Below are 16,796 nucleotides of genomic sequence, written 5' to 3'. Positions count from 1 at the left end.
GGTCGCAAAGATATAGGGGTTAGAAAAACAGAGTTTGTGGCAAAAACTCAATTCCTATTTTGTGTTATGGTTGTGTGTCTAGGATACAAAAGGCTTTCTACACGTTTCATATCTGATTTGCCCTAAGTTAGTCCAGTTTAGAATTCTAAGCTTTCAGCATGGGAAACAAAGGACACCTTTACATTCTGTTTATAGGTAAAGTAAAAATGTATTTAAATCATAGGTTTTGTTATGCCAAATATCTTTATATTTTGTATAAATCAAGCTAGAATCTATGCTTTGAAATTGGGAAATATTGAAATATATATTACAAAATAACTGAATTTATGTCACAAACTCAAACTTTCTAATCCCTTTATGTTTGCAACCTGTAAATGTAAACTTTTCTTATTTCAAGTTTAGACTATTTCATTTAACAGAATTTATAGTTTGTAATATCAAAGGTCTTACGACATCGGCTAGCAAACTTAAAGGATTAAAAATCAGAGTTTGTGGCAAGAATATGTGAACAAGCAGTGGTCGAAAGCGAATTTTGCATTTATTTCGAAAATAAACACAATAAAAATAATCATAAAACATTCTTTACAAAAAGTGAATATTTTCAAAATATCTTTTTTTCCATCTCATGATCTGAGTTCGTTTCCCTTTTGTCCATTTTACAGCCCATTTAAATTTTTTTTAAATAATCTTTTTTGTTCGTTTATTTTCTTGTGGTTTTTAATATCGAGTTTAATGGTTATTATATCGTTAGAACTGACGAGGGTTAACCTAGACCAAAACATATTTTCAATTAAATGTGGAACTAAATCTAAAGTCTACTCTTTTCCTGTACAGAGGGTTGGTCCATCATCATCGCCGAAATTTTAAAAATAAAAAAAGACTTGGGTCCTCGTCGTTATTATAGTTAACTTTGCATTTGATTTTATTTTGTCGTCTTTTTAATTTAATCTTTTACCATTTTTAAAGATAGAATTACAATTAGGGAACATTGTTTAATATAAATTTTTGCGGTTACTCTTTTGCTTTCAGTTCAGTTCTTAATATTTTGATTATTCTTCTTGATAATTTTACAAATTTTTCATAATCATCCATATGTTGCAGTAACACAAGATTATGTCTCAATAAGGACATGAAGACGAAATAAGAAGAAGAATTTAGAAATAATTTTATTTACTTGTTACTTGTTACTTCAGGTTTAATTCAGCAATGTATAGAAGGTGCTCTAAACACTGAACTACCAAAATGTTGGAAACAATATGGTGAATGTTTGGATTTGTAAGTATTAAAATTACATTTAAATACCAGCTTAAATACCAACTTAAATACCAGCTTAAATACCAGCTTAAATACCAGCTTAAATACCAGCTTAAATACCAGCTTAAATAATTATATTTTCTAGATCTTTGCAACCTAGATATTTCAAACTTTGAACTCTGTTATTTAAAAAAGTCTAAGCTTAAAATGACATAATACTATTGAGGTTGACAAGAAAATTTTAGCTTGCAGCGAGTGTTTGCTTCCTTTAATTACAATACAGTGAGAACCAGAAAACTGTGGAATAGAAAGACGACATTAAATCAATACTTGAGTGTATTTGCTTTGTCAAATAGTCTTACTAGTGAATCTGTTTACATTTCACAATTACTGTTTCTTATGTTTATTGGACTGTTTAAAGTCATAACTTGAGTCTAAAAGTCGTCCTCCTATTCCGGAATTTTCTGGTTATCACTGTAAACAAAGATTTCTTAACTTACAAAACAAGAAAAACTCTCAACATAATTAGATCTTACAGGATCTTAATGATAAGAAAGACTTAAAAAAGCCACCAGGCTAGAAGGAAAAATATTTCATTCAATAAAATCTTCCATTATAACATCAAAACTTTTTCATTGGTTTCCATTATCTGCATCCTAACATTTTAAGCAAGTTACTGAGAAAAAAATCTGATGCAAGTACATGAAAAATCTGATGCAAGTACATGAAAAATCTGATGCAAGTACATGAAAAAATTACATTTGGTTAAAATACCGCTGAAGAAATATTCGTTTCAAACTCTAATGTATATTTGTAAGGATAATATTATTCTCACATTTCTGAATCAACAAATTTACTCTATTACATTTTAATGCTAGGAATGAACGCCCTCTGGATTTAGTGAACAAGATAAAACCAAAAGAAAATAAGAATATTATTCGTGTAGTTCAGAATAAATACACTCAAGAGGAGTGTCTCAGGTTTAAAGTATAAAATAGAGATTAATATTAAGAATCTCAATGTATCTTAACACTGGAACTGTTTCTTGTTTAGTGAGTGTGAGATGAGTCCAGAATGTCAGTTTTATACTCTCTACAGGAAAGTAAAGATATCTGATTAAACGTTTTTAAGACCATTTTTTATTATTCGTTAAAAAAATATGAGTCTATGAAAAACAAATACTGGTTGCTACGTTTAAACATAAATATCGCTTCTCTAGTCCGGATAAATTAAAGAACTGCTCCTTGGTTGGGTTTAATCTTGGCAATACTTGCCAGAGAATAGAAAATGTTTGCGTCCTTCATAGAAAATGCTCAGTGTTTGATCAAAACTGTGGAAAGGTACAAAAAAAACAGAATATAGATATTTTATAGAATTATGGGGATTTTGTAATTCCCTTTGGTTTTCAAAAATATGAATGATATATTAAACATTGTCTTATTTTTTATCCCAGTGACTTAGATTATCGCAAAATAAAGGAAATACGTCTTTCCCACAAATTCTGATTTTTTATCCCTATTTCTTTACAACACAATATCAAAGGTTTACATCATCTGGTTGTAGAGATAAAGGGATTTGAAAATTGGGATTTGTGGTTAAAGACTTAATACTTTTTTATATTGCAGTATAGCTATTCGCAAATTTTTTTAAATAGGATTCATGAAAGAAGAATGAATTATTATTATTTTAAACTCATAAAATTCATGATTTTAAGTGTGCTAGTAAAAACTGCAGTTAAAATTAGAAAATTTAAAGAGTAAAACGTTTGTAAGATTACACCTGCTATGTACAGTCTGGTTTTTTAAACATTTTTGTTCAAAGTGTAATTTTCACATGATCATAGACATAAAATGAAGTTTTTCAATTAAAATGAATGTCCACACTATCAGCTGTCATTATTATTGATTGATGCAATTTGAAGGTCTAAACTAATTTTCAAAATAATGCAAAATGAAAAAGTTACTACAAAAACACTTTTTTTGAAAACCAAATAGCCTTTAACAAAATATCTATATTTATCATTATAAAGTGAATATTTTAATCAACAGCCACAAAAGAAACAGTCTTGACAAATTCTCAATTCTTATGTAGGCTTGTACCACTGGACAACGATTGATTGAAGATAGGTCAGAGAGCTGGCACACACTAGTATTGGGGGGAAAGGTTTCCAATACACAGGTCAAATATTTACTTTAAAGAGAGAGGTATTCTAGGTTGGAAGAAAGTAATAATAAAGCAAATAAAAATTAATTTAAATTAAAATTAACTAAAAACAGAAATTTTTATTTATTTCAATGATAACTGCTCTACAAAGTCCAAAAGCAGAAAATTTAAACTTTTCCGTATGTCTAGATTGGAATCGAGTGTGCAGACACAATACTAATATAAATAAAATATTTGTTTGCAAAATGTTCAATCTTATTGAGATATATAGAACTCGGCTTTTAGGGCGCTTCGCGCCCATCTTCTATTTCAACTTTTAATTGTGGCTTTATCTCTGAACCAAAAAAAGTTTGCGGATTTCATAATATTTTTTTGCGCATTTTCAAAATTTTTCAAAAATAAAAACTTTTAAAAACAAATTGAGTTTCCCGACCTAATATTAATGACTTTAGACACCACACATGGACCTATCACAAAGTTTTTGAAAAAATGCCAAAAAATGCGGGAAAAATGAGGGGGAAAATTATTTTTTCCCCACTTTGGTGTTTGATTCAAAAACTAGATCACAATTCAGGCCTGCATGCAAAAAATCAGAGAGAAATCTCTAAAAACGAAGTCAGAAAGCCCCCCCCACCCCACCCTTTGTATTTGAATGTGGACATTCCCCTTTTGATCATTAATTTGGGCCCGATCGGTTCAGCCGTTTTGACGTTTATTGGATACAAACAAACAAACAGACAAACAGACAAACAGACAGACAAGCCAAATTTATATATAGAATTAGTTTAATGAAAATCACAAAATTTATAAAGTTGAAAGATAAAACATGTAAAAGGACCTTCGAGGCATGTTAAGTGATTGAGGTAATCTAAAAGTAAAAGAAACACTAGTAAGACAAAAATATTTTTTTTCAAATATTGTAGTTTGAAAAAACGGGGGAAATTCTTGATGAATCTGGAACCATTTGCAACAGTTTTCCAGTAGACGAGATGGAAGGTGCAGCAGGAGTATTTATCCATGATATCAATGACCCTACTAAAGGTTGGGTATATTTAGGTTTAAAAATGATAAAAAATAACAAACTTTTGTTTAGATCACGTTATTGTATGCGGAGGTTGGAATTCTGCGAATAAATATATGAAAAAATGCGGAATTGGGAGAAGTACAGGTTTAGTAACTTTAAAAAGTATTTTCAACATTGTTTAAGCATTTAACTTCTCCTTTTATAGTTTTAGAAACGTTTGACAAAATTTGATTGTATAACTTTATCTTTGAAATAATAAAATAGACCAAATACCTAAACATTATCATAGTCGTCTGCTGAAGATATATCTTCAATATTATTTTTGATAATTTGTGATTATTCTACCCATTCCTAGAGTCCATTATAGATAAAGGGATAACTAAGTGACCGTGACATTTTTGAAAGGTTTTGATTTTGGAGAGAATCCTACTGAAGTGGTAAACTTACTGAAAGAAAGAGGATTTTTCTCTATGGCTGCTGTAGGCACAAAAGCATTTGCATTCGGAGGTAAATATGTAGATACGAAAATATTTTCAATTATGATTCTATTTCAGTAGCTCAATTTTTCCTTGGACTAAAAAGTATGGGCATTAGTTTTCATGAATTATTTCAAATTCGTTAAAAGAAATTACAGATTTTTTAATCTGCAGGGTACAACACTGTTACTGGAATGCTGAATGATATTGAAGAGTATGATGGAACTACCTGGTCTGCTTCAACCATTACTTTACCCTCACCAAGGTATAATATATACACAATGGACGATTTCATATTCTGCTGATATCTATAAACAGGAATACATTACAATATTCAGTCTTTAATAGGGCCTCACAGACTTTAAAGGGACTGTAAAGGAAAAATGAAAGGGGGTATAGGCTGAAAGCTAATCACTTTAGCTCTTGATCGTGACCCATGAAAGTTTTATCTGATGTTCCTGTCTCGAGAAATTGATATAAAACTGTGTTAAAATTTTACGAAAGTTCATATATGTAAAATTTAGAAAATCTTAGACTTAAATCACTTGACCAGAACTATCACCAATGGCAGATCAGTATACTGAGCTGAAAACTTTAGAATGAAATATCCAGATATCCCACTCTTTTTCTTAATATCCAGTTTAAATATTGCATGTTCTCCACATGAATTTAAACTCCAGAAGAGTTAACCGATCGGAATTAAGGATATCCAACACAAAAGTTTTCAGCTCAGGTCACATGTCTCCGCCTGTATCACGTGACCACTTTACTGCACTGCCATTGGTGGAATTTCTGGTCAAGCAATACGGACGTATAAATAATATTATGAATTAAATCTATGAAAAATAGAAATAACAAATATAAAATTGGAATTGGAGTAAACCTAAGTTACAATTAGGTTTCTCTGGGATATCATCGTTTTCTGATTGGTTGCATATTTGCTGAATTTGATCTTTTTAAACCCACTACTTTTATACAAAATTGTATATATATATTAATTTTCGTATAAATTTGACAAAGTTGTAAATCAATTTCTCGAGATAGGAACATCAGATATAACTTTAATTGGTCGCGATTGAGAGCTAAAGTGATTAGCTTTTAGCCTATACCCCCTTTCATTTTTCCTTTACAGTCCCTTTAAAGAACGGAAAGAGCAACTGAACTGTAAGGGTGGGGGCCAAAAAAATGTTCTGTATCTCCCCTCCCCTCCTTTGGCTAAAATCCTGAATACGAACCTGTTTCGTCACTTAGTATTCTTACAGCTATAGATAAATACAGGTTGTTTACTTTAATCTATGTATATAATTGTTGAAAGGAATTGATTTTTTGCCACAAACTCAAATCTTCTAATCCCAATATCTTTGCAACCTGATGGTGCAAACCTTTGATATTTCAAACTTAAATTGTATTATCTATAAGTATTAATAGTTTGAAATATCTAAGGTCTACGACATTGGGTTACAAAGATATAGAGATTAGAAAATTTGAGTTTGTGGCAAAAACTCAACTCATTTATTTGTTAGAATTTATTTGCTTGATACTTTTATTCTTTCACAACTAATAAAAATGCATTGTTCAGGTTTCGTAGTTTCGTAATTAAATATCCGATTCAGTCAAGAGAGTCGAGCAATGTTTTACTTTGTCTTCACTTTCAGATCCCATACCTGCGCGGTACATGTGCGGATGAACCAAAAGGTACTCTGATGAATAATGAAACTACTTTTAGAGATTAAAAAGCGAACAGAAACAGTCTTATCATTATTAATAATCTAGTTTTGACCAAAACTCTATTATTCATCTGTATCACTTTAACATAAAATTAACTTTCAATTTCTTTGATGTGATGATTAGTTTGTAAATTATGAGACATAAAGATGACAAAAGGGAAGAATGAAAAATCAAAAGAACAAATATATTAGTTATATTAATATGTAGTGTCATGCTATACAAGCATTTCACATTTTCAATAAAGGAATTGAGGTTTTGCCACAAACTCAAATCTTCTGATGGTGAAAACTTTTGATATATCAAACTTAGATTGTTTGATCTATAAGAATTTATAGTTGGAAATATCTAAGGTCTACGGCATTGGGTTACAAAGATATAGAGATTAGAAAATCAGAGTTTGTTGCAAGAACTCAATTCCTTTAAGAACGTAAATAAAAGTGCATTTTTAAAGGCATTTTTTCAAGTAATAATTGAAAATAAGGCATTTGGGAAAATGCCAATTGGAAATTGGTTACTCTAGGAAATATGCCATTGGACTATTAATATTATTTTTCTGAGAAGTGGCAGAATATAATTATTTTCATTCAATTTTTAAAACGCTTATTCCACGGCTTTTTACAAAACATTTAATAGATAAATACACAGAGATCTTTGTCTTCGATCGATGATCAGTCAAAGGTTAAAAGGGCACCGTTGCGAATCTAGAAATGCCCTCATTGCATGAAAGGTTATTTAAAATTACGCTTACAGTCCCTTTAATATTAAACAATAAATATGTTATCCGGAAGATTTTTTAATATTTGACCGAGTACTTTTACAATTATAAATGTATCAATATACTAGGAAAAAACATATGTCAGGATTATTTCTGATATCGACTAATTTAGGATATGATCTATTTACTCGGTGGTTGGGATGACAAAATTAATTTTCTGCCAGATGTCCTGAAGTTCGATGTTGTAGATGGAGTTCTTTCTAAGGATTCTAGTTTCAGGTTTTTTAAAACTTAGATTATCTCAGGGAAAATCTATTTAATGTAGGTATAATTGAATCAATTGGATGAATATTAATCTATCAAAATATTGCTCGTGGCTATAAATCTGTCATTCATATTTTAAACTTTAGTTATTAAAAATATGCATTGTACATATTTAACTCACCCTAGGCATACGGTGTACATAGAAAACATGAGCCTGAAATATGCAACCTTAAAGTATAATATATCTTTAAAGACACAGAATTCTATGTCTTCTGTCTTTTTTTCGAAGAAAATATTTCAGTAATTGTTTTTAAACTAATATTTTTCTTCAATATTTTTATTCAATATAAGAAAATATTTCAGTAATTGTTTTTTAAACTAATGCTTTTTAAATTTTTTCTTAATATTTTGGAACAGTCATAGTTGTCAAATTTAAGTGTCTTTATTCTTGTGTTATTTTTAGTTTAAACCTTCCTGTTGATATTGAAGGTGTGAGTCCTGGAAGAGCTGATATGGCCTGCATGCATTACAGGTAAAGGATTTGCAAAAAAAAATATGATTTTCTAATTCCTATAGTTTTGCAACCCAATATTGTAGACTTCATGCAGATATTTAAATTTTGTTATATCAAATAATCTAATTTTAACGTATCATAGGTTGTGAAGCCTTTTAGCAAAACTATAAGGATAAGAACATTTGAGTTTGTTGCAAATTCTCAATTCCTTTATAAATTACAAGAATTAAAATCAACCACTTTTTCTCATAATATTATTCAACATTAGGCATTTTTTTACTGTATAGGATGAAAGGATGGAATGACGGAATTCTGATAACTGGTGGTTATAGATCATCAGGAGCTTGGCTTAATACTGTTTGGTTCCTAGATCTAACTATTGCTCTCAACCAATCTGGAACTGCTAATCCATGGATCAGACTCAATGATTTGTCTAAGGTTGAAACACTAGCCACGTAAAAAAATATAGTATTTTTAAATTAAAAATATTAATAACATTGCACAAGAATGTAACTTTAACTCGAGAAAATCACTTAATGTTCCATACAAAGTCATTTAACTATTGAATTTGAGAAGAAAACAATTGGAAAGTTCCTTTTTTAAAGGAAAAAGAATTGAGTTTTTGTCACAAACTCAAATTTTCTTATCCTTGTTTGTGGCAAAGACTCAATTCCTTTTCGACTAATTTTGGTTTTGTTTGACCATTAATCTACATTAAACATTAAGTGTATATTATATTTCTGGGTATTTTACCGGAAAAAAACAGATACAATAATAGTGTAATATATTCTATAGAATTTTGACGGAGGTCGTCATTACCATGGTATGTCAACAACAGGTAGATTTCAATTAGATCTTTATTTCATTAAATATGATTTTTCTCATCATTAAAAAAAATCTATAACAAACAATTCATTGATATGATTAATTATCTTTAGCTGGACAACCGTGGATTATTGGTGGATGGAACAATGGACCTCTAAAGTCAACCCTGTCCTACTTCGAGTGTGAAACCGAAGATATCACACGTCCCGGTATCTGGAAGAGTAATAAGTTCAAAACATTGAAAGTGGGAAGGGAGAAGTTTGCCTCTATATCCGTCCCAAAACGAATAATTCCAAATGCACAGTTGTGCAATTGACTCGGGTCATTATAAAATACTTCTGAGGGTTAGTAAAATTAATCCCAGGATATTTTTAGACACGGAGAAGAATAACGCAACCTTCTCTACGACAGCTTTATTTCTATACTTAAGCATATAGATTAAAGCACCTTTCCATCTCAAAGAATTAATGTTTGTTTCTGAAGAATGCAAAACTGCAAATTCTTTACATGAAAAAAGTTCTTTAATCAATTATATCAAAATAATAATATCAAATTTAGTAGCATGATAACGTTTAGATTAAATATTGTAAACATTTTATTTTAATGAATAAAGAATAAATATCTACTTTCTAAAAATGTATCAGACGGAAATGAGTGCTTGCCACAAACTCTGATTTTCACATTTCTATATCTTTGCAACCTGATGTTTACACAATCAGGTTGGACAGCTATGGGGATTAGAAAACTTGAGTGGCAAAAACTCAATTCCTTTATTTGCTAGCAAAAAAAAGTTTTTGGTCTGCCTTTCTTGTCTTTATTACCGAAGAATTTTGTTCAGACTTCGACAGTTTTGGTTTTATTCAAAAATACAAAATCAGGACGAAATTCTTGATATAATTCACCGACCATGTTTCTTTTTCTTCAAAGTAATTTCCTTTAATACGCCATTTTATCTGGCCTCTATCTTTATACACTCGTCCTAACAGGAGTCTTTCTAAATCCGTTCTACCATGTCCATTATCCCACCTTTACGATCTGCCCTACAATAAGTCTTTCTAATCCATTCTGAAGTGATCATTTTACCACATTTACATCCGTCCTACCAGAAGTTTTTTTCATACGTCTTACCAAGTTCATTATCACACATTTACATCCGTCCTACCAGGCGTATTTCTCATACGTCTTACCAAGTCCATAATCACACATTTACATCCGTCCTACCAGGCGTATTTCTCATACGTCTTACCAAGTCCATAATCACACATTTACATCCGTCCTACCAGGCGTATTTCTCATACGTCTTACCATGTCCATTATCACACATTTACATCCGTTCTACCAGAAGTATTTCGCATACGTATTTTTCATACATCTTACCAAGTCCATTATCACACATTTACATCCGTCCTACCAGACGTATTTCTCATACGTCTTACCATGTCCATTATCACACATTTACATCCGTCCTACCAGACGTATGTCTAATTTATTCTACCATATTCATTATTCCACCTTTACATCCGTCCTACCATAAGTCTTTCTAATTAATTTTCTTTTCAATTATCCTACCTTTACATCCTTCCTACTACAATCCTTGCTAATTCGTTCCACCTTATTCATTATTTCACCTTTAAATCCGTCCTACCAGAAGTATTTATGATGCGTTCTATCATATTCATTTTCCCGCCTTTACAGCCTACCACAAACCTTCCTAATCCGTTCTACCATAATCATATAACAACTTTACACCCGTCTTTTAAATCCGTCCTTCCATTAATCTTTCCAATTCGTCCTATCATAAATCTGTATTCCGTCCTGATACATTTTTTAATTTTTCATTGAATAAATCTTTCTAATCCATCCTACCAATCTTTCTAATTCGTACTATCTTGATTCTTTCTAATCCGTCTTACAACGAATCTTTTGAATCCGTCCTCTCTCCATTTTTTTATCATACATCATAGTTTTAGTCCTAAGTTGAGTTTAAAAGTCGTCTTCCTATTTCAGAGTTTTTTGGTTATAACTGTAAATATTTATACATATAGACCTGGCTAATTTTTTTTAACTCGAACTTTGCTGTTTGGGTGTCCCCGTTGTCATCCCTGATAATTATCTTTTTTTCTGAAATATCATTTCTCTTTTCTGACTCTGGTTGTCTCTCAACAAGAAATCATCTCAGAGCGTGAAGTACGTGGGGTTATAGAGAATATGAGAATATGAAAATCAAGGAGAATTGAACACAAGGAGGGGGCGATAGGGTTTCCGTACACTTTGCTGTGACGTTTTTGGACTACTGAAGAACTAGTAGTAGTCCAAAAACGTCACAGCAAAGTGTACGGAAACCTTATCGCCCCCTCCTTGTTACGGTAAGATTCTTTTTTCCCTGAATCGGATGTTTTGTTTGGACATGGTACACAGAAAATTTTCATGATTTAGTTTTTATCTCAAATTTTACAACTTGGATGACAGAAAATGTTGCTGATTTTGATATTACTACTCACGCTCATCGATTTTGAATTGTCTGGAGAAACTGAAACTGAAGCAATTAGTTTCTACAAAATTTAAGAAATTGAATTTTTGATAAATACTGGAACATATTTGTTATGTTGTATGATATGTATATCGACATATGCAAAAGAACAACAAACCTGTTCGATGGGAAAATCTTACCTCAGGACAAATATTTCCAAAAAAGGTTTGATTTGGTTGGTCAGAGGGAACAGCTTTGGTAAACAATTGTTTCGGACGCTAAATACACTTTACAGAATGATAACAATTTTTGAAAACTTTAAATACTAATATTTCAAGTTTTCAAGAGAAGAGTATATTTATACCAAGCAACTTATATAAAAGGGATGGTGGGGGGGGCACATGAACCCTTGCAACCCCCCAGGCTACGGGCCTGCTTGTAGCTTGCATTGATTTATACAAAGAGAATAGAATATATATAAGAGTGGAATTTAGACAATCCCTCGGTATGAATTTTTTCAGTCCCTTTCAGTCTGAAAGGGAGTTCAAAGTGTACAAATCATGTAAATGTTCACAAATTATATGCAGTGCCAGCAGAGTACATTAATACAGTATGTTCCCTACACTACCCATTTCAATTTCGTATTTTTTAAAGCTTTATAAAATTAATTAGGTGAATAAAAAACATCATTTGATTTATAGTTAGAACGGGATATCATCGTTTGTAAAGTGAAAGGCATAGAGTCTATGTGAAATGATCATTGGTCAATTAAAAACCAGCCTATTTCATAATTTGGTTTTCTTTTAATATTAATTTTAGATTTTCTATAAAATGATGTTCCAGGGCCCAAAAGGTTATATAGCGAAAATATGTGAAGTACACCTGCAGTATGGAAACAGTACAATAAAATGGCCATTTTACACTTTTTTCTATTAAATTCCACTCTAATATATATTCTATTCTCTTTGGTTTTATAATATTTTCAATTTATAATTACTTTTCCTGTTCCAATATATTTATATCCTTGAATGGATCCTGTAAATCCCCGATATTGCGTACATTCAAGAGGTCATAGTGCATAGTGTACATAGGTTACAAAAGATTGCAAAAAAACGTATAGTTAAAGTTTATAGCTTTTTTACAAGAAATTACAATGGATTTGTTAAATAGATACAATCGACCATTAATCACGGATATTTTTTCGTCGAATTTCAGAAATTTTATAACGCAACATTTCTACGACTTGGAAACTCTCAAAAAAAAACTTATTTGACTTGATGTCACTTGAACACGTGGAACAAGAGGTTTATGCCTCCCCCCCCCTTATAACCCCACTGGGGGGTGGGGCGTAGAATGTATTCACACATGGACAAGTTTATAATTTATTAACAGGGACTCCGGGACACATACATAGTTTTATTATTTAGGTTAAAAGATATAATACAGAGATACTCAAAGTATATTTGCATAAACAATATCTTTTTTTTCTAGTCAGAATTTCCGTTGCGGTCATTTTAAATTGTCCCCCTCTCTTTGGCCCACCCCTCTTTTACTATCATTCCCCTTCAAACCGATGTCATGCCTTACTACCCCCCCCCCCCCTTCCTTCCCGACATGCTTGGCAAAGATCAGGTATCTTCATTTAAATATTTCGTTACTTTATTTTGATTCTTAATTAATTCCATTCAATAATTTGTTTTTGATTAACCTAAAATTATAGTTTTACCGCCTTTTTACCAACATTACCGACCCATGATTCCACCAACAGAGGGAAGTTACTTTACTTTAAGTCCCTTGGGACAATTAAGTAAAATAACGACCCGTTTTGCGAAGTTTTCGTGAAATGATTCGCTCATTTTCATCTCAAACGACGACAATTTTATTGTGTACAACTACTTTTTGGGAAATTTAAAATTTTACTTAACCAGGGATTGTCACAACCAATTTGGATGTTTTGTAGGCAAAATTTGGAACCCTTGATAAAGTAACTTGCCTGTAAATTAGTTGTAAATAATAAGTACTGAGAATAAATTAAAAATTCTCACGCTGTTTTATAGTTTTCAATTTAATTGACAAACATTCTTCTCGTTTATAAGTGTAAGTCAGTTAGTTACTTTATCTTGGCCTTGAATTAAAGTTGGGAAGGGAAAGGCTTGTTTTGATCCTGCAACTTTTCTAATTGGTTCCCACGGAGCAGACTTTGTAAAATGTTGAAATTTAACACCAGATAAATGTAGATGTTTGTATTTATGTATTTATAAGCCATAAGACGACATATTTTGATAAATAGAAAACTAAATTGATAGAATGAAGGATAGATCTATTGAGGCTCTGATGGATGGATAGATAGATAGTGCACGGCAGAAAATATTTTTTTATCCCTACGGAGATAGTTGAGTTCGTGGTATTACACAAAAATCTTTAAATGTTCCATACATCCTATGAATCTCGTGGACTAACGAAATCTAATCATATCTAGACTCTGAATGATATCTAGACTCTGATCACTGAAAACTAAACAGAAATAAAGGCTAAATCCGAGGCTGGTGCGAATTTGTGACCTCGAAGCTACCCTAGTTTGATTTTACGCATAAATATGAGAAAAAAGCTAATTTATCCAGTTGCATATTAGAAATTCAAAACATTTACGTTTTTTCATTAGCTCATTAATAGGAGGAGCTATGGTTGAAAACATGTTAGATTTCAATCTCATGTCCAATTTACTCTAGTTTAACGTGTGTAAAATACATCCTATAAATTTCGTGAAACTAAAGAAATCTAATTATATTCTGACTCTGATGTAAAAGTGTATACTGTGCTGGTTTTGCACAGATGAAAATATTAAGTTTCGGCATTTCAACTTGAACGACATCAAAGCGTTTTATTTGGATTTGTAAAATCTTCATTTAGTTTTTTTCAGCTTTATTGAAAATTTTTAGTCTTAGTCCTAATATTGCATATCAATATTTTTATTATCTATCAGTATTTTTGATGAAACTGCAAAGTAGCATGTTAATATGAAACAAATTATTGTAAAGGTAATGTATAATTATCAATATTTTCTAAAAGCACGAGAGGTAAAGGCCGTAAATAAATGAGAACGAAAAAATGTTTCTCTCTCATCTTAAATGTATTGTTTGTGTACAATACATTGTATACTTTCAATTGTAACATTAACCTGTCCTTTAAATTTAAATATTTTTAAACTCTCTCATTAGCTGGAGCCATTAACATCAGATTTACTAAGTATTTAGATAATAAATCATAAAATAACTTGTATTGTTAGAAAGTAAGTGTTTGTTTCAACATACCCAAACCCCCCTCTTATCCCCCCCTTCTCAACGACTAGAATAATACAATCCTAGTTTTCCCTTCTCTTCTTATAAATTCCATCTCATGCTGAGATATTTAAGATGTGACACATTATCTCTCAATTTAAAACATTATTTTATTATTATTCTAATTAAGAATCAAGATAGATAGATAAAGGGGAAAGCGCATTGCCTACACAGTATCAACACATATAATATACAAATATCTATTTTATCGGCCTTAAAATTGTTTAACTTTATCAAAAGACATTTTTTGGTTTATTAGGCAACACTGTCAACAGAAAGATTCATATTCTGACACAAAAATCGACCAGCTGATTTTGCAAATAGCTTCTACAAACATGAAGCTATAGACTTGTGTTTTTCGGGACTAAAAAATAATTAATTGTCGGAAAAGTTAAACCATGATGTCGAGGCCTGGCCAAAATTCAAAGTCGGTCCGGTCTCATTCGTTGATGATTGGTGAACAATTTAATAACTGCTGTGTCTATTTTAATTGGTGTGTTCATTTTCCTAATGTAAATTCTTGTGTGCAACCCCCTCTGGGAGAGTTAATACTGGCAAGGAGGGGTTTAAGCTTTAATAATCAAACTTTTTACTGTCATAGATTAGATGTGAAGGAGTGTTAAACACTAGAATAAATGTGTCTCTGAGTCAAGTATGTTCCCAGGCTGTAATCCTAAGTAATAAAATAATTCTCTGCCTGGGGTACTGTATAAGATCAAGCAGGTACAGGTCACATTAAGTAGGCGATATGATAATATTGTTGAGAAAGGTAAAAGATTAAGCCAATAAATCTGACATAAAACTGCAGAATCAGTCAAGTGTATATATATACTTAGCAAACCCTTCAAAGGCCGTAAAATTGTTGGGATGTCATTGATTGAATTTAATTTCAGGTTTGCATACAAACGTCCATCTGGAAATGCAAGCCAAGTCTACGGAATATTTCTAAGTACATTCTGCTTAGATTCCGTTAAAACTCATTAAAATAAGGTGTTCCTTTTTAATTTGTGAAAATAAAGGACACTTTGCACAACTGAATTTTCCAGTTATCGCTCGTCTTTTATTTTACTTTATTTTAGTGGAATGACGGGGACGGGTTATACTCGGATGATTAAACTTGGAGATTAAACTCAGAATTCCACGGGGAATAAGATGTGTGAGCCTCAGGTGTATCAAGTTCCCAGATACTCTATCCGAGACTAGTACAACTGTTGAATACTTCAAACAAAATCGTCTTGTAAAAAATCATTTTCAGTTTTTCTTAATGATTAGCTAAATACACATAATGCATTAATTGAATTGAAATTGAATTAATTGAATTGAAATTGAATTAATTGAATTGAAATTGAATTAATTGAATTGAAATTGAATTAATTGAATTGAAATTAATGTACATTAGGTTTTGAGCCAAAGTTACTTTTGTAAGGATCTTGTTGCATTTTGTTTAGGCAAGCTATTTACATGAAAATACATTATTTCAAATACCACTTGTGACCATTAAACCTTGGATTTGGAACAAAATGTTGTTTCTTACGCTTAATTTAATGTTGAGTAGAATCCAAATTATGCAGTTGAAAGTTATTTTGCCCTGGGTGGCGTATTTTCAATCTATGGTGAACAATGAACATATCCCGAATCCCCATATACCCCCTGCTGAGCTACGCTCTGGTTGAAAATCTCATCAAAAAAGTCTCGATCCCTCTTGAAAAATACCATTTTTGACTTAAATAATTAATATCTCACGCGCCCTTTCAACCAGTAAGGTTATAAATAGTTCCGTAATCCCTGTTTCAGTATGCTTGATAATCCAGATTGACAGGAAGTCTGGTATAGGCAAATAAATTATCTAAAATGCCCTGTGCCGTCTGTTTCTGTTTTGCCTTATATCATCTCATTATTTTTTAAATTATCTTTTTATGATCTGATACTTTACTACACCCCCAATGTTCTATTTATTGATGTTGACTCCACTACATACATATGTGATAACAGAGTAAGAGAATAATGTGATAAAACCGGACTTTG

General features: G+C 31.3%; 1 protein-coding gene across 1 annotated transcript; it reads left to right on the top strand.

The window, feature by feature from the left end:
* Positions 1 to 97: 97 nt before the first annotated feature.
* On the top strand, positions 98 to 9,546 carry LOC111702710 (uncharacterized). The gene is made up of 16 exons (XM_023474479.1): positions 98 to 195; positions 1,194 to 1,275; positions 2,133 to 2,234; positions 2,308 to 2,352; positions 2,474 to 2,594; positions 3,346 to 3,432; positions 4,341 to 4,458; positions 4,511 to 4,585; positions 4,847 to 4,948; positions 5,092 to 5,182; positions 6,573 to 6,612; positions 7,533 to 7,639; positions 8,088 to 8,156; positions 8,426 to 8,576; positions 8,934 to 8,976; positions 9,077 to 9,546. Exons 1-16 carry the CDS (start codon positions 159 to 161, stop codon positions 9,277 to 9,279), a joined length of 1,473 nt encoding a protein of 490 aa, XP_023330247.1. The 5' UTR covers positions 98 to 158; the 3' UTR covers positions 9,280 to 9,546.
* The last annotated feature ends 7,250 nt before the right edge of the window (positions 9,547 to 16,796 follow it).

Source organism: Eurytemora carolleeae, unplaced genomic scaffold (assembly GCF_000591075.1).
Source record: "Eurytemora carolleeae unplaced genomic scaffold, Eaff_2.0 scaffold7, whole genome shotgun sequence".
NCBI lineage: Eukaryota > Metazoa > Arthropoda > Copepoda > Calanoida > Temoridae > Eurytemora > Eurytemora carolleeae.
Note: the sequence above shows the minus strand (reverse complement) of the source record. Positions and strands in the feature narration are given on the sequence as shown.